Below are 22,833 nucleotides of genomic sequence, written 5' to 3' on the forward strand. Positions count from 1 at the left end.
GGTGACACAATTAGCAACAGCCCAGAGATGTCAGAGCAATCGATCCGATAAGCGGTGGTCGGAGTCAAATAGCCTGGATAGATGGTACCTGGTGGATCGGCTTCAAGCCAGGGTCTCGTAGCCAAGGCGGGACTTGAGAGGGTATCATTGCGACTACCCTGCTGCCGAGGAGGAATGAAAATCAAGATATGCGTCCAGAAGGGAGACTGAGTTGAATTCTTTGGTTTCCTGGTCCAACTTTCGGTGAATGTTGACGACGTTTTGGGAATAATTTGTGCCGGCATCGCTATACATAGGTACATTTAGAGTTGGCACTACCTAGCCCCTCCTGGTCATTACTGGTAAGATACTATAAGTACATTAAGGTCCTACCTACCATCTATCAATTTGTCAGAAAAGAATAGAGGTAAGCTGGAGCTTCAAGGGAATAGGTACCAATATTGACAATTTGCTTTTTCTCAGACTCTTCACTCTTCTCATTCCCGAGTTATTGATCAGGTCCTCCTGCATTTCTGGCGGGCTTCAAGACGCTTTGAAACAAGGCCTTTAGTCAACACGGGCATCGTTGTACTTTGAGGCCAGTGTCGAGCACAACTCTTTTCTTCTTCTTCTTTTTTCATTCCCCTTCCTTCCTCAAAACACTCACAATGGATCCCGAGGTATCTGCTGTGCTGCACCGTAGTTTGCAGCACAAGTTTCTTCAACTTTCGCGCGGCGAAAAGAGCAAGCTCTTTTTCGAGGATGGGAGCATTGTAATCGACGCCTCTGGCGGCGCAGCTGTTGCTTGCATTGGACACGGAAACGACAAGGTGAAGAAGGCCATTGCTGCCCAGCTTGACAAGATCGCGTACTGCTCAACAGCTTTCTACACGAGCAGTGTATGCGAAGAGCTCTGCCAGGAACTCGTCCAATCTACTCATGGATTCATGACTCGAGCCCTGATCGTCTCATCCGGTGAATACGCCGTCCTTCCATCATGGCTTGCCACGTACTGACAGTAATCAAGGCTCTGAAGCAATGGAGGCCGCAATGAAATTGGCACGGCAGTACTTCCTTGAGAAGTCGACACCGGAGCCCCAGAGAGTCAACTTCATTGCCCGCCAACAGTCGTATCACGGCACTACACTTGGCAGTCTCTCCATGGGCGGCCATGTTTACAGAAGAGCCAAATTCGAGCCAATGTTGTTGAACAACATCTCTAGAGTCTCGCCCTGCTTCCCGTATCATAACCGAAACTCTCAAGAGAGTGATGAGGCCTACGTCTCCAGACTGGCCGCTGAGCTTGATGCAGAGTTCCAGAGACTCGGGCCAGAGACAGTCTGCGCATTTGTTGCTGAGCCCGTTGTTGGCGCAGTAAGTCTGCTTCTGCTTGTAACAAATCAAAACCAGCTTACAAAAGCTTTAGGCACTTGGTTGCGTGACGTCGGTACCAGGATATTTCAAGGCCATGAAGCAAGTCTGTACCAAGTACGGCGCCCTATTGGTCCTGGACGAGGTCATGTGTGGTATGGGCCGTACAGGCACTCTGCATGCCTGGGAGCAAGAAGATGTTGTTCCAGATATCCAAACCTTGGGAAAATGCCTGGGTGGGGGTTATCAACCCATCGCAGCGATGCTGGTTCATCGCAATGTAGTTGAAGTCATGTCGAATGGAACTGGGTAAGTAAAACCTTTGCTCCTTCTACATGCTTTCGAGAGTTAACCGCAAGTTCTTAAAGGGCGTTTGTACACGGTCACACATATCAAGGCCATCCGATTGCTTGTGCCGCTGCTCTGGAGGTGCAAAAGATTGTCAAGGAGGAGAGACTCATTGAGAATGTCCGAAAGCTGGAACCAATCCTTTCTGAGGGGTTGATTAAGAGCGTGTCTCATCACCCAAACGTTGGCAACATTCGAGGACGAGGCTTCTTCTGGGGCATTGAGTTTGTGGCGGACAAGGAGACTGGAAAGCCGTTTCCCGTCAGCGCAGGTGTTGCCATGGGTCTCGCGGAGCTTGGCCTAAGCAAAGAATATGGAATTGCTGTTTATCCCGGGTCTGGAACCGTTGATGGTGTGAATGGTGACCACGTCATCATTTCGCCGGCCTACAATACGACCGCAGAGGAGATTGAGGAGATTGTTGAAATCTTTCAACGGCTCGTGTCTGACTACTTCAAGGCGAAAGAATCGACGCTGTGAGAATCACGTGGAGGACGACAGCACTCAAGTACCTACCTGCCGTATGTACCTGCCCCTTGTTTGACATTGGACGGCGCGCCGAGCCACTGCCTACCATAGTATACCTTATGTTCTTCGGTACCTCTTTCATGTGCATTCTAGGCAGGCATACACGTTGCGCTCTCGCGCAGAACTTTTATGAATAACGAATATTTCATGATACATTGGCAATCCGTGGCATCTTGCCTCTAATGATAATCCAGCATGTGACGACCTTGACCTTTTACAAGCGTGCCGCTTAATCTGTATTAGAGGAGTGCTTTCCCATCATGTCATGAAGAGGAGTACGTATTGCCCGTCAGCAAGGCCCCATCATCATGAGAAACGGACTAACAGACTGCATTAACCGCCAGTGTTGTATTCTCAATGGATTCTGTTATTGGAGTCGACTTCAGAGTATATAAGCAAGGTGTGCGGCATATGCAGTGCTAATGCAATGCATCCTCTTTGCCTCCGCGCGGAAAAGGACAGGTTAAGCGCGGAGGAACAAGATCTGAGCCTGAGATCCAGGTGGAAGATCATGTAGTCCCCTGCCTGAGATCCCTTGGCTGATAACGGGGGTTACCATCGTGTCGGGTCCGTCGTCGTAACCAATCGTGGGTGTGGAGTTGATGTTGAATGGAGAGGGAGTGTGCGGAGCAAAAATATCACAGTCTCGTACTTTGATTGTGGTCATGAGTGTGCGTGAAAGGCAACATGATCTAATTCCCCGGTTTAGGCACTTGAGATGTGCCGATTCTGTCCTCATATAGGCGAGTCAAAGCTTATGATTTTATAAAACTCAAAACCTCAGGCGTTTAGAGAGACTCGCCTATGACGTAGTGTGAATGCTAACAGCAGTCCTCGCTGCTCGGCTCCCCTATACTTTTCAACGGTTCCCTAGTAGGTAAGTGCAGGTAATTACGTTAATGGAGTTGGGACGAAGAGAGACCTGTGATAGGCGCCCGGTGTTCTCTAGGCTCCATTTCTAGGCATTTAAGGGTTCGGCACGGCGCCTAAAGGGCTGGAAAGGTCAGTGCTTGTACCTACCCGAGTTAGCCCCTCAAGCTTGCAAACACTTAGCCAGTGAGGTCATGTACCGCTACGACTTCTGTGCTACCAAATTTCATAGTTTGCAACCAGGGCAGGTACATTACTGACGCTATTTACCCCCAGCACATAGTAGGCCAGATCCCTGGAGTGCCACCCCCTCAAGAAACGAAACAACACGTTCAGGCCATTCCGTCTACATTTTGGCGGGTTGGCAGTAATCACGTACGGTTCGACCGACTTCACACCAACGATTACATTGCTCGTCCGTCGCCGACCGACCGCAGTCATGGCCGTCGGTCTGACGAACAGCCGCCACGCGGCAGACGAAGAAGCCCGCGCCGAGGTGGATGTACTCAATTCGCGACTGGAGAAGACAGCCCAATTGACCAAGAAGATACAAGCATGCATCGGCAGGCTGGAGACGACGGGGAAGAGCGTGCGCGACGTGTCTGCGCCCCTCAACGGCGAGACCAAGAGACTTCAGATCCTCGGCAACAGTCAGTCCAAGATCCAGATCATCTTGCTGCCCCCCTGTGTTGCAATAGCTAACGCGCGACTCTGCTCGTCGCAGATATCGATTCAGTCATTGCGGCCATTGAGCGCCTTCGCCAGCCGGCCGACTCCAAGAACGATGAGGAACAGATCATTCGCCAAGGCCCTGACAAGGCCGGACTGTCCAACTATCTCAACTCCATCTCGAGACTGAGCAAGGCGCTTAGTAATATGGAAGTGGCCAATCTACGGGCCAACCAGCAGACCAGGACGGACCTACAGAAATTAATCCAGAGTGGCAACAGCTCCCTCGAAAGCCATTTCGAAAAAACCTTGAGGGCTGAGACTCCAATGTCAGTTGAGCCTCTCAATTTCACGACCAAGGGCAAGCCGTTTCCTGTCATATCGCAGGACACAATTACCCGGCTAAGCTTGATCAACTCCTACGTTGGCAGCAACGCTACGGCCGAAAATCCGCTTGTCAAAATATACGCCGATGTCCGCAACCCGTACCTCCAGAAGACGCTTGTGAACCTGGCATTTGCCAGCGTCAACACGGCCAAAAAGACGGTACCCGGTGCCCTTTACAAGGCAGGCACCAATGGCATCGGTGAATATACCAAGGCCCTCGAAGGCATGTGTGTCGCAGAACATGAGAATATCTGCAGTATTTTCATGAGACAGGACTGGGGTAGCGTCCTGCAGGCCACAGTTCAAACGCCCATGGCAGAACTCGCGCGTACGATACGTGAGCTGAATAACCATATCAAAGCACACATCAGCACGGATTGTTTCTTAGCTTACGAGGTTGTCGAGATAATGTCCAGTTTAGCCTCGAGCTTGGAGGAGCGTACTGGAGAGCTCAAGGGTACGCTCGCAGCTGCATTAAAACCGGTCAGAGAGACGGCCAAGACATCACTAGCCGAACTACTCGAGGATACGAAACAGAAGGTGAACATGCTGCAAATGCTGCCATCTGATGGAGCTCCCATCCCGGTCGTTTCCGCCACCATGCAACGCTTGCAGACAATGGTCGAATTTCTGCGCCCCATCTCCAATATAATGATATCTTTAGGTGATGGAGGCTGGAAGTCCACTGCAGCAGCAAGCCGTTCGACCGATGTCATACCAAGCCTTGCATCATTCGATGTCGGAGCCGACGGCAAGGAGATCTTTGCACACTACTGTACAGACACCATTGATGTCCTCATGACTTCGCTTGATACCAAGGCAAAAGTCTTGCTCAAGGGGAAGTCTGTTCAGGGTGTCTTCCTAGCCAACTCCGTCACAATTATCCAACGCATGATTATGGAATCTGGTCTGGCACCACTCCTGGATGGCAAGCTTGGTGTACTGGAAACGTGGCGTAAGAAGGTAAAGGTTATGTACAATGAAGCTTGTAAGGAGCTATCGTTGCAGCTCTTTGATGTTATTCACACCAATCGAGCACAGCGACCTACCTCGGGCAACGCCGATTCTGTCTCCGTACTCAAGAGTCTGAGCAGCAAGGACAAGGAGAACATCAAGAACAAGTTCCTGAACTTCAATGCCGGGTTTGATGACTTGGTTCAGAAGCACAAGACCTACAGCATGGAGCGGGAGGTTCGCAACATGTTTGCCAAGGATATACAACAGGTGCTCGAGCCACTCTACAATCGTTTCTGGGATCGATACCACGAAGTCGACAAGGGAAAGGGCAAATACGTCAAATACGACAAGTCCAGCATCGCAGCAGTCTTCTTATCGCTCTACTAGTAGATTTGCTCGTCAGATCCGTTGCGCATCGCCAGATCTAGCTGAGCGCATGAACAGGATCAAGTTCTAAGAACTATAGACGGCATCTTTCATTTCTCGGCAGCATGAAAGATGTCTAGGCTGCAAAACAAGGGGGCTAAACATTCCTGCTTTCTTCAGCTCAAAACACTGCCCCGCTCAGCAGTGCCGAACTGACTGGATATTCTGCTGCCCCAAGCGAGTTCGGCTACGAGATGGAGGGGGCCTTGGGGCTATCGCTACAGGTAGCTGAGCTTTGCCAATACAACACGCTCCGGCCAGCAAGTCCTTCACTTGTACCAGGGTATACTAAGTAATATAATCATAGCATTGGGGACATCGACACATAACTTTGACAGATACCCTTTTCGGGATGGCGAGGCGTTTTGGGGAAAGACTTTTTTCTTGTCACTTTTGGTGCAACGGTGCCATGAGAGAATGCTCGACTGCAGCAGCTAGCAGTGATATCCAATAATACTATAAGATACTCTCAACTTGGTATTTCAATCCACATCAATGACGTGGCAATATGATATCTGATATATGGTTCCAAGTACAGATATTTTAACATAAATTATTGTGCCATTTTATTCCTCTTTCTATTTTTTCGATCGTTTCATCAAATATTGATGTAAAATTTGTGCTAAGAACTGTCGATGCCTAAATGGCCATGTCCGTTCGAAGACTCATCAGCTTCCTGCTTTTAGGAAGGAGAGGGAGGCTATACTCTTTTGCAAAAGAGAGTACAGCAGATTGAACGTGTCCAAACCCTGCATACATGATGTGAAATTAAAGACGATCAGGGGCAGTTGCTTTACCTCTCTTTTTGTTGTATCCCCAACAGGTTAAACTACAGGCTTACCGAGAAAAAAAAATCATGTAGTATCTTTCCCCCAGTCCATGTGTTGTCCACAAAGGACTAGAGATGCATCAAAGCTCTTTGGGTATCGACGTCTCGGTCGACGTGCATGGCATGGCATAGCATGGCATTGGCGTGGCATGCCCATCGTAAGACAATACCACATATGCACTCACACCTCGTTCTTCTTCACCTTGGGGTAAGAAGAGGGGATGGAAGAAATTCCAAATCCCGAGATGCTTCTCTTTTTGTTTTTGTCCCACCTGGTGCCGTGTATTGCTTGTATGTATGTATGATGTATGTACATACATACATACATACATACATACCCTTACATGCCATGCTAATATGGATCTCATTAGAATGCAGTGTAGCCACAAGAGACCCCTCACCTCACCTTGGTCCACCGTGAGGTCTGAGCTCCCTTTCAGGTCACCTATCTACCCTATCCTCACCTGGGAGCTTGACTGGGGTGGTGGTGTGTGTTTGTTCCTTTCAGGTAGGGAAACAGGGAGGCCTGGCACGGTCTGCTGTAAAATGGTACAAAAAGGGGATGGGTCAGGGCAGGGGGGCCAGATGGTTTTGTGTACGCGGTCAATATCCCTTGAGTACAAGGTTACACCTTTTCTTTCTTTGCCTTTGGGAGGCGCGTTACAGGTGGGCACTTTCTTCACCTTGGATGGTTTTGGTCAATGGTGCCGGCTGAGAGCGGCATACACAGTCACATACACACATAGAGATATGTCTGTCTGCACAGGGCTGGCTTATGATGCATATGTACAGGATATGTACGACTGACTGTGCCTGGACAGGAGGCTTAACAACAAAATTGGTATTCCCCTTTCAGGCAAAGAGTCTCACTCTTTGGTTTCTCCTATTCTCGAGTGACGTTTGTCCTCCTTGTGTACATGTAATACTTTGTATCTTGACTCCCTGGAGGGTATTTCGTGGAGATTGATGGTCCACTTCTAGGGAAAGAGAAAGCGCCCGTCATCGCTTGGATGAACTGAGCCGGGCGTCTGAACCCCAGACGTAACCTCCATTGCCTCTCCAAATTATTGGGAGTAGTGACACCGCTATATGATCTATGCACCGGAAAGCACGGGGTTTGGGCCCAGAGGCGATCGCCCTCCCCCGGAGAGAGGCGAACTGCGGAAGGCCCGGGGTGCAACCCCATCTATTATTCCCTTTCGTTCGAAGAGCTCCCGAGTCTCAATGGAATAGCCATCGCAGGGACGGCTCAAGTACTATAGCAACGATTTCCTCTTTGTCGTTTCCGTATCTTTCCTCTGGCGAATCATGAGTCCATCATGTTTAGCCATATAGTAAAACTGAATGGTTTTGTTTGGCTGTAATGCCATTCAAGTTGTGGACATTATGATTTCTTTCGAGCGCACGCCTCCGTACGTAAACCCCGGGCCTTTCGGGGATGGCAGGGGCCGGTCGGTGGTTGGGAAATCCCAAGGTCGATCTGCACAGATCAGATATGTTCCCCTGCTGCCTACCCGACGGCACAGTCGTACGCTTGTCATGTCATCCATAAATGGGAAATGTCTTTCTTTGTGCTATTTCCCGTATATACCCATTCAAGAATTTGTAAGTATTCAAGTACTCTGATGGACTGCTAGTGTATATCCAGTCATGATGTGACAACCACCTACATTCACCGCTCATCATCATGTCTGAGGAAAGGGAAATATCCAATCAGCTTTGAAGATACAGGCACAAGAACCACTCGAGAAGGTACTGTTCCTAACTGGGCCTTGCTCTCCAGGCCGAGCTGGGGTGGCCTCAAGATCACCGTTAGGGGTCGCTCAAGCGCCGGAGAAAAAAAAACAAAGAGAACACAGACAGAGCTGAGGATAATGTCGAGCAGAAAATGTAGGGAGGGCACAGACATTTGTCAATCATTTGCCCTGAACGAACCAACCCGCATCTCGCCCAGGTTCTCTTGACCTTGGCCCCCCATCGACCTCGACATGACAAGGTGCAAGTAAACCGGCCCATGTTATGTGACTTTCCCTAAGAATAAAAACCTGCAGCAAATAGCAGAGACACGAGACCAACAACAACATCAAGGCCGGCCCAGGTACCCCCATTCCCCCTTGGCCACCACTGCATGTAATGTACAGACAGGGCGTCAAGCATAGTGTATATCTAGCCGCTGCATATGCATCTGCAATGACTGCACAAGAGCCAAAACAGGGGTAAAGACGGTATGGCCTCCAGGGGGGGTCCTCCAGCTGCCGAGGCGATTTCCGATCTTGTACTCTGTAGGGTTTCAATGGTATTGTACCTCGACTTTCAAAGGTCTCTCTCGTCGGCTGGACACGCAAGATCCTTCTTCATGAATAAGCGAGGAGTGCCCAGTGCGAGGTCGTCCACGAAGAGAAAGATTGGGCGAGGGAAAGGATTTCGGAATACGTTCCGTAAGGCAAGGTAAGCTGCCTCAGCAGCCGCAAGCTTCACCGAAGAAACTTCATGGTACGACATGGTAGCTCTTAATATATTTTCGCCCGGATTCTTTGGGGAGGCTGCCATGCGTGTCTCACTCGTGCATTATTCAGGGGGCCTCGGCGGGCGCGCCACGGCCACTTTTTTCGCTCGACTTGGGGCCATCCTTATTGTGACCTAGACAGCTTGACCGTCGTCAGACACACACACACACACACACACACACATACATATAACCTCAGCTGCGGTAATGACTTTTGCTCGTGTGTGCAACAATGACATTTGCCTGACGTTTGTACTACGTGCAAGATGCAGCAGAGACTGTTGCAGCTTAGGCACCCAGAGAATACGATTGGCTGGCAAACAAGGGGGCGGCATATTTCTGCCTTGTCCTTTCATGCTTTAACAGCTTCTCGCCCAGGGAGACAGAGAGAGAAAAGCTTTGACCGTGGTAAAGAAAAAGACTGCATTGGGATTTATACATGGCTAGCTGCATGTCATGCTCCTCCGGCACGGGTCATCGTGACTTTGGCAAATAGTTGGGGCAAAATCTGCAGCTGCAGTGGTGGGGAGATTGGGGCGTCCTCGGTAAGGGAGCCGTAAGATCTTGTAGATCAGCATGGGAAAGTATCTTGGAGGAACCGGTACTCGTCTGGTTCCCGGCCCTAAGTAGGTACAGTCAGGGCGGGTGGATGATGTGTTTAGTCAAGTTTCCACAACCAATACCTGACCCATGGCCTGTAGTAGAGAATCTGAGAGAGGGAGAGAGAGAGAGCTGTCAGACATGGCCATGAGCAGACAGCTGACGTTCCCGTGTTGGCCTGGCCTCGACTCTGCTCTGATGCCCCCACGCGGGTCAGAAATAGGATTGTGGCTTTGTACGTGCGGATGAAGAGGCTCTGCGTTGTCATTCAACGAAAGCTTCCAGGCAAGCCGAGTAAGACACAGACTTACTTCTACGGGAAACGTACTAACAAGAAACAGCTCGCTGATTGGCTATAGCATGGCGAGTACTACCAACAATGACGGAGTATATACTATTTGACGCCAGCCAGGGCTGTGTTATGCACCAAGATGTCATGAATAGTGAAAAAAAAAAAAAACAAAAAACCGAAAAAAAACCCGGGAGAAAAGGTATGTAGCACACACACACAGTGGACAATCTTGCGTTTTTTTTATTCAATTTATGCACATTGCTCGCATCATAAGAATTTGGGGAGGAGTTGGTTTGTGCTGATCATATATTGCACATCTCAGTCACCATTCCGAACTCCCGATCCTTGAAGAACTGGGGTGTTTTCAGAAAGCGAAGAACTGAGCTACAGCTACTACTACTCATATCGTATCCTAGGAGAGATCAGATCTGTTGGAAAAGGGAGTTCCCGTCCGAGTCCATCCGTCGTCCCAACATGTGGAGAACCTCCTGTACATTGTCATCTCCTCTTTTTGCAGATCCGCACATAAAACCTTCCCACGTGCTTGGTAGCAAGTGCCCGAGCTTCCACCCATTCCCTCTGGATAATGTAGAGGAACAAGAGTGAATGATGAACATGCATTTCCAAAAGCAAAAGGGGTCGGACGGGCAGATTGTTTACAACAGTCTGAAAGATGCTGTAGATTTCTGACCGGCTGCGCAGGGCAGATTCTGTAAATGAATGCAGCAAAGGCGGGGAAAAAAAAGCCTGGTGATGTTTGCCATACAAGAATGGCGTGGTGTGGGTATAGGAAGAGCAAGTTTCCAAGTATAGGAAAAACTCCCGAGCGCCGCATAATCCAAGAATGCTACAGTTCCCAAAGTGAAAAGAGAAACAAGAAAAAAAAAACGCTTGCTAATTTAAGAGAATGGAAATCCATCCGCATCCCGGGCGTTGCCGTTTGGGCCGCTATGCAATTGTCGACGAAAAGAATGCAAGCAGTCAAAGGCAGTGCTTTGCGCATGCTGGCGGCGAGCGGTGCAATTGTCCGTGCAGTTGCCGGCGGTCGCCGCAGAAGGAAAGAAGATTCCATGTTGAAGAGAAAACGAGGGGCCAGGGTATCGAAATTTGCTGGGAAGAAATATTCGTGGAAAGTGGGTAGGGATTGCAGCGGGAGTATTTCAGCCGATGTCGAGCCAGCCAGTGAGTTGCTGTTTGTTTGATTTGGCTTGCATGGGTGCCGCCGATGTAGGACAGTATATGATGGTACAGAGGTGGGAAAGATGCAGGGTCAACGACTGTTGGGCTCAGTGGCTCTCAGTGATTTCAGCCTTGTATCCAAGGGCCTGAAGTGGAAAGAGAACGTTTGGATGAGATTGCAGCGTAGCAAGACGAAAATTTGATCCCCCTGGTCATGCTCGTATAAGCTTTCGGTTATACCGACGGGACGGATCGTCGAGGCACTGGTTTTTTTTTTCTCCTCATGGCTGCTGAACGTATCCCGTCCACGTAATACGCACGCATACAGGCTTGGCAATGCGTCCATATGTAGGTAAATTGTGGTTGTCCTTGTCGTCATTGGTGAGTCCATCCAGAAAGGCGAGATGAGGGCATTTGAGGGTTTGTGTGCTGCTTCTTCGGCCGTTGCTTTCTCACAATGGTGAGCGAGCGGGCGGTCAACCGCGCCCCAGCTACAGCCGCCACCTTAGTTGGGGCAGCGGTGGCATCCTTCGCTGTGGGCGCAGTAGTCGTGGGTGCCAAAGTCAACAGCTTTGCAGCAAAAGGTGCAGCAGTAGTTGACAAGAGGCTGGTACTCCTTGACGGCCATGTTGATGGATTATTCTCTGTTGGTTTGTGAGAATAGTTGTGAAAGTGCGAGTTGAGGGCTTCAAGACCAATATGATTGATACGGGTCAGGTATTTATAAAATAATGCAGTTTTGGTAGGTGAGTAGTAGTGGTTGTAGTCTTGAAGACAATGAAGCGTTGGTGTATCAATGTAATCAAGGTTGATCTTTTTGGTCTTTAGAGACACGAAACAAGTCAAGTTTGAGTAACAAGAAGAGGTATCGATGTGATGATGCTTTTTTCTTCTCTCTCTAGGCTTACTGGAAGACTGGAAGGGGGGGATGGGAGCACGTTTAAATGCTCTACGCGATGTGACTGAACCTGGAGACTGACGATCTCCCATAAGAGAGGTTCGGCTTGTGCGTAGGTGTGGATGCACCAGGTGGGAAGGGGACCAAAGGAAAAAAAAAAAAAAAAATACCTTGGGGTCTTTTGGGCACGTACCTACCTTGTAGCAGTATACATGAAATACCCAGGTAGATACTATGGTACAATGACTGACAGCCTACCAAAGTCCGCCCAACCTACCCTATCCAGGGTCTGCCATGTCGATGGGGGGTTACGGGGCTCGTCAGGGGTCGGGCGTCAGAGGGAGGGCAGCAAGGGAAGGGCCAAAAAAAAAAGTCTCGCCATTTTCACCAGGACAATAATTGTGAAATGAGATAAGTGGTGGCCCAACCACTAAAACCCGCGCGCATTGGACCCCAAAGAACGCGCGACGAAGAGGAGAAAAAAAAAAGCACGGGCATCTCGATTGCGATAGGCACTCGTCACAGACCGGGCGAATAGGCTAAGGTACCTAGGTAGGTAGGGGAAGTTGTGATGGAAAGGGCGGCCTTTGGCAAGCAAGTGTGGCACCATTAGCACGGGGTCACGAGGACGGCAAGATTAGCATAGGCAGAGTAGGTAGCTAGGTAGGTACCGTGGGCAGGTAGCAGAGAGAGAAAGATGTTGACAGAAGACATGGCTTACCGTGGAGCCGCTTCATGATCTCCGTATGCATACGTACACTAGGTACCATATATGTATGTATGTATTCCAAAGATGAACTGGGGGGTCGGGACAACTTTTCTTTTCTTTGATTGTCATGGTCTTGTCGTGTCAATGCTCGGGGGGAGACGTGTTGCATCTGATGATTTGAAGAGGATGCAGAAAAATGTTCATCATCATCATGATCATCGTCAGACTGTTACAACCAATGCATCATGGGCACAAAATACGTATGTAATATATCATGTACAGTACGTACTTCAATGTTTGCCGTACGTTCAAGTTCAGTTGGTTGTTGCTTGGCATGCACATGCGTACTATCTGACTGGACTACTAATGTATGTAGGACAGGTTGAGGCAGGCGATGTAGGTAAGGTACAACGATGATGGATTGCAGCCAGGTACATGCTGTAACGTAGGTAGGTAGCACACGTACATAGGGTTGCGCGCGCCGTTGTGTTGGTTGATGTGAGGTGAGGGGCAGGCAGCTAAAACCAAGGCTCAAGCATGAATTGAACGAACGTATGGGATGGGAAAGAAAGAAAGAAGGAGGGGCTCGGAGAAGACAGCCGATCGAATGAATAGCTGGACTACACAGTACAAAGCCCACAAAAAAGAAAAAAGAAAAAAAAAAGATTGAAATCTTTTTTTCTCGCGCCTACATCCATCAATACCAAACCACAGAATATTATTCTTGAAAGGGCAACTAAAGCACCGGCCTGTAGGGAGCGTCCGGGGCTAAATGGAGCCTCCAGCTCCATCCATCCAGCTTGTGCAGAAGGATTCTGCTGGTTTCGCGTGCCTCTCATCTGCGGCTGACAGTTGACCCGGCGCAGGCGGGCGGGCTCAAGTGCTTCTGGCTGGGGGTGAGATAAACATGGACTTATTACCTACCTACCACACTAGTAGCAGATCTAAGGTAGCGGAACGCATCTCATCGCTCAATCGCCCATCGCATCATTCGTATCTGTACCCGGTACGCAAATTGCGATTTCGTGACTCGGCAGCCAAGGAGCCAAGCCGTAATCCTCATGCCAGACGATAAAAACAAGACCCCTTTGTAGTGGAGATGCAGCTTAAAACCTGCTCTGCTCTATCATCCTGTACAAATGCCTCTTATTACAGGTTGCCTACCTACCTCCTCACACAGAATTGGCTGATTTGCTGCCGTGTCCATACTGACGAGAGCACCACGGACAAAAAGACTCCATCACCAACCTAGGGAATACCTTCATCTGGGTCCCGCAGCTCAGGTCTATCTGACCCTACCTAGTTAGAGAGAAAAGCGGGGTGGAGTGCCTTTGTACACAGTACTGCATACATCCGTACATCCATCATCCACATTGCGAGCTTTTTGATCTGAGCGGCACGGCAAGAAAGGGAAGGGTAATGTAGTAAAAAAAAAAACAGCGTCCATAATCCAAGACGATCCGAGCTTTGACGGTGTTGAACCCGGGACCCTCATCACCACTGGAACAAGGGGACCCTACCTGACCTTCCCATGACCCAGTAGACAGGCAAAGACTGTTGAAGCACGACAATTGCCCAGATAATGGTGGGTATTGTTGTTTCTTTGATGGGGGCCAATCGCACCGCTGCACTGAGTCACTGACACACGAGACTGGGAGTGTGGGGAGCCCTAGGAATTCCGTCCTTCTCATTTTGGCGTCATGCAATAGATAATAATGTCAAAACATTGAACATGCTATACCCCAATATTTCGAGAGTGTCCAAGCTTACGCACAGTTTTATTTTATTACACTTCCTGGAGCTGACGGCATGGTGAGAGGCGAAGGTACTATGTAGGAAAGCCATGCGCACTGTATATTACTCAACTTGGGCCAAAGTACCACTCGCTGCTGCTGCTGCTGCTGCTGCTGCTGGGTTTGAAAAGACGAATGCTACACATAACGTGTATCCAGTTTACAAACAGCTTCGTCAACGCATCAATGGTCTGTCAGTGTCTTGCCCTGCCCTATGCCGAGGTAATTGAGTGGGCCATGGGAGTATCGAATCTGCCCTGTACCACCAGTACTTGTCCATACCGCAAAAGGCGGCCACGGCCATCCAGAGAAGACTCCATAATACAAGCATCGTGAGCTGGCAAATCGAGCGACAAAAAAGAAATGCGAAAAAAAAAAGTGGCTGGCCTATCATGAGCCTAAGTTACGGCACACGGAGAGGATTGCGAGGACGGGGCATAAAAAAAAAAGAAGCAGCAAAAAAAAAAGAGCAAAGATAACCCTCGTGGCGCCTTATCCGCTTTCCACAAATAGAACCCGCATGGCTTCCAAGTCAGCAGAAACGTCACCCGCGTCAGTTGCGCCCAACGAATGATGAGAAAGACTACAACTGCGATCAAAGCTAAGACGAGGCAACGTGGGTAGTAGACGTGTCGTGCAACTAAAAGTTGTGTTGCGTGCTCTTTTCTAGAATATGCCTTCAGTATATCAATATAGCCAGCCATAGCTCGAAACAACGCTCAAGTGTCAAGTACAGACTGCAGGCATCTAATCACTGGTTCCAGTACATAGATACTAGTAGTACTCTGTGCACAACTGAGTGAGTGCTGCAGCGGTTCATGAGTGATGAGGAGTGGGATCGATGAGAAAGCTGTCAACACGTGCGTAGTGGAGAACCAAAGATCCTCTCTTCCCGTACGTACAAAAGGGTAGTAGTGTAACCCCCGGGCGATTATCGCTGTCTGGCACAGGGATCACTGACCAAGGGCTGCACAGTGAGAGATGACGGCAGCTTGCGCCGGTCGGTAGCCAAGAGACAAGAAAAGATTCCATCGTCGTCGACTCTCCACGCGCCCCTTCTGGGGGTGGTGGTGGTTAGTTTTTTTTTTTTTTTTTTTTTTCCCTCTCGCCAACCAACCCGCCGTCGCAACGGAATTACTGGTTCTAAAACGTTCTGGCGCTGCCCGTCCGCCCGCCACCAAAACGAACCACTTTCGTCGTCAGCTTCCTCGAGATAAGGCAGGTTCGGTCTGCTGTAATAATGCTGAGAAACACACAAGTCCCGAATGCAACTCTCAAAAAAGAAAAAGAAACATCGTGGTGGGACTTTTTCTCTGTCATGTTCCATCCCCGGACAGCGCCAACAACGACAAAGTGACTACCTATCTACAAATGGATCTCTCAATGTATGGATATGGATGCACCGTCAATCGATGCCTTATTTGCCTTATGCATACCTTACCCAGGGTCTCTTTTGGGGTCTCTTTTTTGGGATATCCACCACGCTCGCTCAACCTGATACGACCTGAACGGGTACTTGCGTGCGTACGTCGTTGTGATGAACCCAGGGTTGTCTTCTTTTTGCTTGCTCCTCTTCTCACGCCATCCCGTCCTACCTAACCCACAGCGCCATGGGGGCAAGGGCTTTTTTCCTTTTTTTCTCATTGACATTTTGCGGCAATTATGACCTTGACTTGCAAAAGAGGAGTATAGTCGCCATTTTCTTTTCTTTTTTTCCCTCCTTTATCCCTGCTCGAGGTGCAGCGATGCTAACGAACTTCAACCGGTAAGATTCAATATCGAATAAGCAATGGTACTCTGTACATGCAGCCCATATACCAGATCCTCTTCGGACCGGTCATGTGTCCAGGTGCCTAGGGAGTGTACAGTCACAGACGAAGCTCAAAATGTCTTCTTGATGGGTCAAGAAATTGTTATCTGATGCATATCATAACGTTTGCGCAATCTGGTTTTCCTGCACGGCGTCAATCAGGGCCAATCTCACTCTTGCTTAAAAACAACCCATGAACCTGAAAGGGTTCCCCCAGTGCGTCGGTGGAGCACAACGAGAGAGAGAGCGATTAACAACACTGCTCCCTGGCATATTGTCTTTGCATGAAAAGGCACGTGCTGGATCGTTGTCACTACACAGTACATCGTATACGCTGCGGGGGAGGGAGAAGAGAGAGAGAAACCCGCTTGTACTCTGTGTTCATGGTTACTTGAACACACTCAAGATGGACAGGCCCTTCATTTCTTTCTACTCTATGAAGCGAGCAGAAAGTCCGAAGTAGCCGCTATCTACTGGCTTGCAACCCACTGCCATTCAGTCCTCTCCTTTAGGGTGGGGTGAAGACATTTTGGGTCATGATACCATAGAAGCAAGCAGCCGTCTTTCTACATCTCCTCCCTCGGGTCATCTTGAATGTCCTCTCGCTAACGGCGCATGAACTACGCCGCCCGCGAATCAACCCCCCATCACCATGTCTGCTAATAACTTTTGGGGGGGGAGTCTAGGATCGTCCCCACTGGCGCCAGTTTGAGCAGATACAGTAAAGTGGCAGATCAATGCGGGCAAGCGGTTTCTGGCGCCGGCCCTCTCGGCTAGGCCTAACGCAGGAGAGTAACTGAAAACGGGCGTTCCCATTCCAGCAATGTTGATCCATATCCGCTGCCCGCCCTCGCTCGCTCGCTCATTCATCGAAACCCAGGCTCTCGGGTAAAAAGACCATATCTCGGTATTTACGGACTGTAGTGTAGGCTTCGTAGGTCACCTGCCACTTGACTTTGCTTGCCTGCTTGTATCGGCGGTGTAAGATTGGTCAAATGCGGGGGAAACAAGTCAATCACTATTTTTCTTCTTGTCTGGATAGACGATGACATCAGTGCATCTTTGCAATGCTATGAGATGGAGCATGTAGTAAGTAGTGTTTTGCACAAAACAAAGCATGTGCGTGCTGCACTCTCGCAGCTTACACAACTTCTATGTGCAATCAAGGAATATATCGGACCCCACTTTCCCCCAATACAATATTGTTATAGTGCATGAACATTACCAGCGCGAAGGATTTCTCTCTGTCTGATTAAATTCTTATTATTATTTTTTCTTTCAAGCAACACCTCCTGGGAGAGGCTCCTTGTCATGGATGGAAAGAAAGTTGACTCTAGTTTGGCTGGTCCCTTCCACAGCCCGGGCTCTCCTTGTCTGTTTCGTGATTTTGACTATGCGTGCCGCTGTCGAGGGCCGGGGAGAGCTCCAGGAAGAACCATTATTGCTTGCTGACAGCTACTAACAAACCCCCCCCCCCCCCCCCAATCCACATATACTGCTGTGTATTATAGCTACGACACGTGTGTTTGAACAAGGTACAGACCAGAAATTCTCCTTTGCATGAATGAGAAGGAAGGAACCGAGATTCATTCCCTGTGAGAAGCAAGCAAGCAAGCAGGTTGCGATGCACTGCGCTGCGCTGCGACCCTGTCAACCGGTAAATTTTGTGTCTTCTGTGCCCTCTTCTCTTTCTGCTAGGAGAAGGGGAAAAAAGAAAAAAGAAAAAAAGCATGCACGCACCACCACCCGCAGCGTTGTATGTCTACACCCATAGCTCGAGGCTGAACCTCGAGGCTTTCGTAGATCTTTCCATGCATCAGCAAGTTACTTGCATCTACCTAGCCGCTCGTACACTCTTGTTCTCTCTAACCCTCCCTTCCTCCGTTCCCCCTTTCTTGTTTTGCCTCCTTCGCAAAACCCAGCAACCTGGAAATTTCCCGAAACACGCATTACGTACCCGCGATACCCGGCAACGCGAGCCGGGAAAACCCAACCTGCCAACTGGGAAACCGAGGGGAAAGAAAGGAACTTTTGGTCATGGCCGTGAGGACGGTGCTTCCATCAGCTGAGTATCCGAGCGCCCGAGGGCATCGTATCTGATTGATGTTTTGCATATGGCACGTTTTCATTTACACCTCCCTACCCGCCCACCTTTTGCGACGGAAGCACCAAGCCAGGATGATGGCGCAACAATACTGAATCACGCCACAGACAAGAGCCGATCTCCATTTTCTATATACATGTGTACACATATACACATCTCACACCACTATACACAGTACACTACACACAAGAAGCAGGGCTACATCAAAGCATCAAGGTGGAACCCCATCTCTCCTTGGATTTCAAAAGGAAACGAGGTCGGTTGTGAGAGAATTGTCAAACCTTATTCCCTTCAATTTCCATTTTCGCTGGCTTGCCCCAGAACGAAACCGAAGCGATCGACTCACTACGTACCGCTACTGCTGCTGCTACGTATTGTCATAAAAGCCGGCCCCGCCTGAAATAGCTCCCGAACAGCGATCATCCTGATTCTGACGGCCGCGCCGTCGCGTTTCACCCCGAGCTAACCTAGTGGGTATTCGTCGTCTTCTTTATCATTCGAGAAGTCTTCTGGATTGAAAGAGAAACAGGTAGGAACCCCGGGTCGGTCACCCAACTCTTTCCCTTTTCTACATGGTAGGTCGGGTACGGGTACTGGAAGCCGCTTGGTCTTCCTTGATTGCCAACCGAGCCAACCCCCTTTGACATTGCCCTACCCGAGTCAACAACTAAACAAAGTACCCTAAGGAGGTTTGTTTTATTTTATTTTATCTTTTCTTGGTTGGTTCATGCAAAGGAAAAAAAAAAAAAAAAAAAAAAAAAAAAGACTAGGCTCTCGGTTCCGGGGGCAAACTTCCAAAGCGACGGAGGACGTGGCGCAAAAGGTTCGCTTGTATGAAGTAGAGTGCCCTATTTCTCAGAAACGAGTGGATTTCTGGGTACCTAGGTCGGGTAGCCGACAAGTAACGGCTGTGGACCTTGATGGTTCGCCCAGAAAAACGCGTCTTGCTATGAGAGAGAGATTGAAAGAAGACGCGATGACATGAGCATTTCTATTTGGCATGTGCCCGACAGCGAGGAATACGTTTGAAACAGTCGCGATTCCATCAAAGGTACCTCCCCGACAAAGATAGAAAGAAAAATATGTATCGAACCAGGTTTGGAGAGTACATACATGGTAATATCAATGCCGATAAGCCTGTTTCTGGGATCATAGCTTCGGAGAATTCAGATATAGACAAAACCCTCGACTATACTTGCTCCACGACGGCAGTCGGAGTTCGCCAAACGAGGCGGGTAATTCCATTCTGCTTGCTATGAACGGAAAGTTCTCTGATCTTCTCCTCCGCAGGAAACAAAAAGCCCGCTACCACTAAGCCTTGCTCCACAGAGACTTCCAAGGTAGTATTGTGTAGTGTATACATGGAACTTCTCGAAGGCACCAAGGAATGGCCTTCTTTGCCAGGGCACGGCGGTCTCTTTCATTTCGGGGAATGGCGCCCGTGGGGGCAGCAGTGAGTGTGTGTGTGTGTGTGTGTGTGTGTGTGTGTTTCTGTGAAATGTATAGAGGCAGTTTAATTGGCGTGGTGTATACACAGTAGTATAGCTACCCCCACAAAGCACACGTAGACTTTTGAAACGTTTCTAGAAAATAATATTGTCGAGCCACCGGTAACAAGTCTCATTGGATGGATGGGGGGCGATCGCACACAGGGAAGCTAACGTCAGCAGACGTTGTTCTGCGGGTCATATCTTGGGGCTGATCGCCTCCTTAACCCCCTTGGGATATAAAGTACAGCGACGTGGCTGTCGCTGATAGGAAATACGAAAAAAAGGCCGACGTGGGATGATCTCTCTCTCTCTCTCTCTCTAACTGGAAGATCTGCCTTTTGGCCATCTAGCGAAACCCAGAAACGACCCAGTCACAGCAAAGCCCTCAGAGGATGAATGGTTGCTACCGTGTAGAAAGCAGGAACGTGTATGCAATGTGACATACTTGCGTCACGACGTGACTTTGTTTGTACTGGAACCTCTTTGCTGGCCACTTTGTGATATTTTCAGTATACAATTGCCGAGGGGAACCGATCAGAGCCGAGAGCGAAATTTCCATATCGAGGATGGGAGGACAGTTGTTTGCCAGTCTTTTCCTCCCTTGAAGGGTTAAGTTACCGCACTACTTTGTCGATAATCACGCAGATAGGTGCATCTCCGTGACCAACCACAAGAGATGACTCAATCATGTGCAGTACCGAGATACCTGTGTTGGTAATGTCGTGTAGTCCTGCAAGAAACAATTGTGACTCAGCGCAACCCCATCGGAATCCTTAGGCACATGAACAGCCAGTCCATTAGCGACAAGATATGGATAATAGAACCATGGTAGTTGTTGTAACCAAGCATCTGATTATCAGAGCTATCTATTTGCTGTGCGTCATGTTTCTACTGACTTTATCGGTTGGGCATTGATCCCGACTCTCGAGTAGTCTGTGACTTGAGAACCCAGGATTCAGGACTCTGTATCGTGGTACTCGATGGATATATGCCCTCGTCCCTGAGATTTTGCAGCGCCAAAAACGACTCTCTCTGTGAATGTATGCAGCCTTGTCTGGTGGACTCGTTGCAATATCTTGAGGTGTTTTCTTTCGCAAAGCACTCGTCCTCTCTGGCGTGCATTTCCATCGTTCAACTTCAAGGCAGCGTGCCGCACCTGATACTGTTGAGAGCTAGATGAGTAATTAGATTTCATCGAAGGAAGCTCTTTCGCGACCCTAGATTCGTTGTCAAGAATTGTCATATTTTCTCCATCATTGATCAACGACTCCGCTGCCTCATTTACACGGCCACTTTTTGCAATACAGCGAAGAACAGCGGGCCCCATCTCCCTCCGCTCGGGTGATCAGGCAGCGCAATCCATCCATTTTTCGTGCTCTCTGCCCATTGTTCGACGCCTTTGCTCATCAGGTCACCGCTGCGTACGGACATGTCCCACCTAATGGCGTACTTTTTCTTCTCCTTGGCGACTAGTTCCTTTGCCTTTTCAATCACATCGTCGTTTTCGTCGCTGCTCAGAGAACACGTGGCGTAGAGGACGGTGCCGCCAACCTTGACGGCCCGCAGCGCCGTCATCAGGATGGCGGCTTGTATCTTGGCCGTCTTCTTGGACTGCCCGGACCGCCACGACGCCATTTCGTCGGCTACTCGGCCGCCCTGTCTGGCCTTGTGGTGGGCATGCAGAACGTGTCTCTCGCTTGAACAGGGCGCGTCCAAGAGCACCTTGTCGTAGCCACCTAGGCCCAGCGGCAACGACTGGGCGGCATTTTGCTCCGTGCCGTCAAGTTTGAGCACCTTGACCTCACCCGACTTGAAAAAGGAGGCGGGCAAATATGACTGCAAATTGGCGGCAAGACGTTTGTTTCGTGCATTGTCAATCTCGTTGCTGTGTAGACAGCCACCGCCGAGCGAGGGCGCGGCCGGGTCAAAGTTGGCTGGCCGCAGCAGCTGCGCGAGAGACAGACTCTTGCCGCCGGGCGCCGCGCAGAGATCGAGCACTTTGTCGCCCGGCGTCGGATTGAGAATGCTGACAGCTAGCAGTGAAGCGGCGTCCAAATTCCAGTGCGTCATCAAGTGAGGACTTGAGCCCGACACCGAATGTGGTGGTGGAAACGGCGCCTCCGAGATTGACGACTCGGCCGTCTCTGCTGTGGATGCCCTCTGGTAGGCAATCAGTCGTGTCTGGTCATCTCCGCTGGACACTACTTCAGAGTGTTCCGAGGCGGCTGAACCTAGATCCAACGGAAAGCTGACGCGCTGTAAATCTCTGGTGTCGTTTTCGGTAAAAGTGCTGGGTATGCCGTCTGCCTCATAGCGATTGATGAGCACCGCATAGCGCGTTGGCGCTAGCAGGGCCGGGCGCAGCGAGTTCTGCCACCTCTCATCGCTATACTGGTTTGCATAGGTCCGATTGAATGACTCTTCTGCAGCCTGAATCTGCTTTTGTTGTGCTTTTGTGAGTGCCGGCATATTGGTCAATCAGAGGAGCTGATACAGACAGTTCCTTTACTCCAGGTTGGAGGACCCCGGCCTGATATCGATAGTCGAAGTTCAGCCTGGGAAATGATGTGGTAACCAGAAAGGATATACCCTATCAAGTCGCCCCGCTGGATTTGACCAGTATAGAATCTACTTCCCTTTCGAGAAGTCAAATAATGTGTGGTAAGAATTGAGGTTTCATGAATATCTGTGTTGAAAAAAAAAAAAAAAAAAAAAACTTTGACGGCAAGTGATAGTAAGTGTTGGGCAGAAGAATTTTCACAGCTGTCAGCGGACCGTACAAGCGGCTATCAGATGTGACATGTAGACCAACTCTATACCTCTGGTTTGCGATACACCCAAGTAAGTAGCTGGCAAAAGGAATGAATATTTGCTGTGCATTCTTATTGGTAAATCATGTCTATACAATTCAGTGCAATAAAAATATTCTACCCGTCATAGGATATCCCTCATGATAATTTCACGTGTTTAATTCTACTGATCAAAGCGACAGTGTTACTACTACGTTTAGACTTTTTTAAGCAAAAGCTTTCTTTGTTTGTTTCCTTCCCTCTTCTATTTGCCCTTCCTTTGCCTGTATATAAAACTT

General features: G+C 49.3%; 3 protein-coding genes across 3 annotated transcripts; 2 read left to right on the forward strand and 1 right to left on the reverse strand.

Annotated features, from left to right (window-relative positions):
• Positions 1 to 647: 647 nt before the first annotated feature.
• PFICI_05048 (uncharacterized protein) lies at positions 648 to 2,178 on the forward strand (the record flags this gene model as incomplete). The annotated part of the gene is made up of 4 exons (XM_007833629.1): positions 648 to 954; positions 1,007 to 1,353; positions 1,406 to 1,659; positions 1,719 to 2,178. The coding sequence occupies 4 exons, from the start codon at positions 648 to 650 to the stop codon at positions 2,176 to 2,178; spliced, it is 1,368 nt and encodes a 455-aa protein (XP_007831820.1).
• Positions 2,179 to 3,535: 1,357 nt separating this feature from the next.
• PFICI_05049 (Exocyst complex protein EXO70) lies at positions 3,536 to 5,496 on the forward strand (the record flags this gene model as incomplete). The annotated part of the gene is made up of 2 exons (XM_007833630.1): positions 3,536 to 3,746; positions 3,821 to 5,496. The coding sequence occupies 2 exons, from the start codon at positions 3,536 to 3,538 to the stop codon at positions 5,494 to 5,496; spliced, it is 1,887 nt and encodes a 628-aa protein (XP_007831821.1).
• A 15,530-nt stretch (positions 5,497 to 21,026) lies between these two features.
• On the reverse strand, positions 21,027 to 22,214 carry PFICI_05050 (uncharacterized protein; the record flags this gene model as incomplete). Its single annotated transcript, XM_007833631.1, has 1 exon — positions 21,027 to 22,214. One exon carries the CDS (start codon positions 22,212 to 22,214, stop codon positions 21,027 to 21,029), a length of 1,188 nt encoding a protein of 395 aa, XP_007831822.1.
• Positions 22,215 to 22,833: the final 619 nt, after the last annotated feature.

Source organism: Pestalotiopsis fici, assembly GCF_000516985.1.
Source record: "Pestalotiopsis fici W106-1 unplaced genomic scaffold PFICI_Scf_3, whole genome shotgun sequence".
NCBI lineage: Eukaryota > Fungi > Ascomycota > Sordariomycetes > Amphisphaeriales > Sporocadaceae > Pestalotiopsis > Pestalotiopsis fici.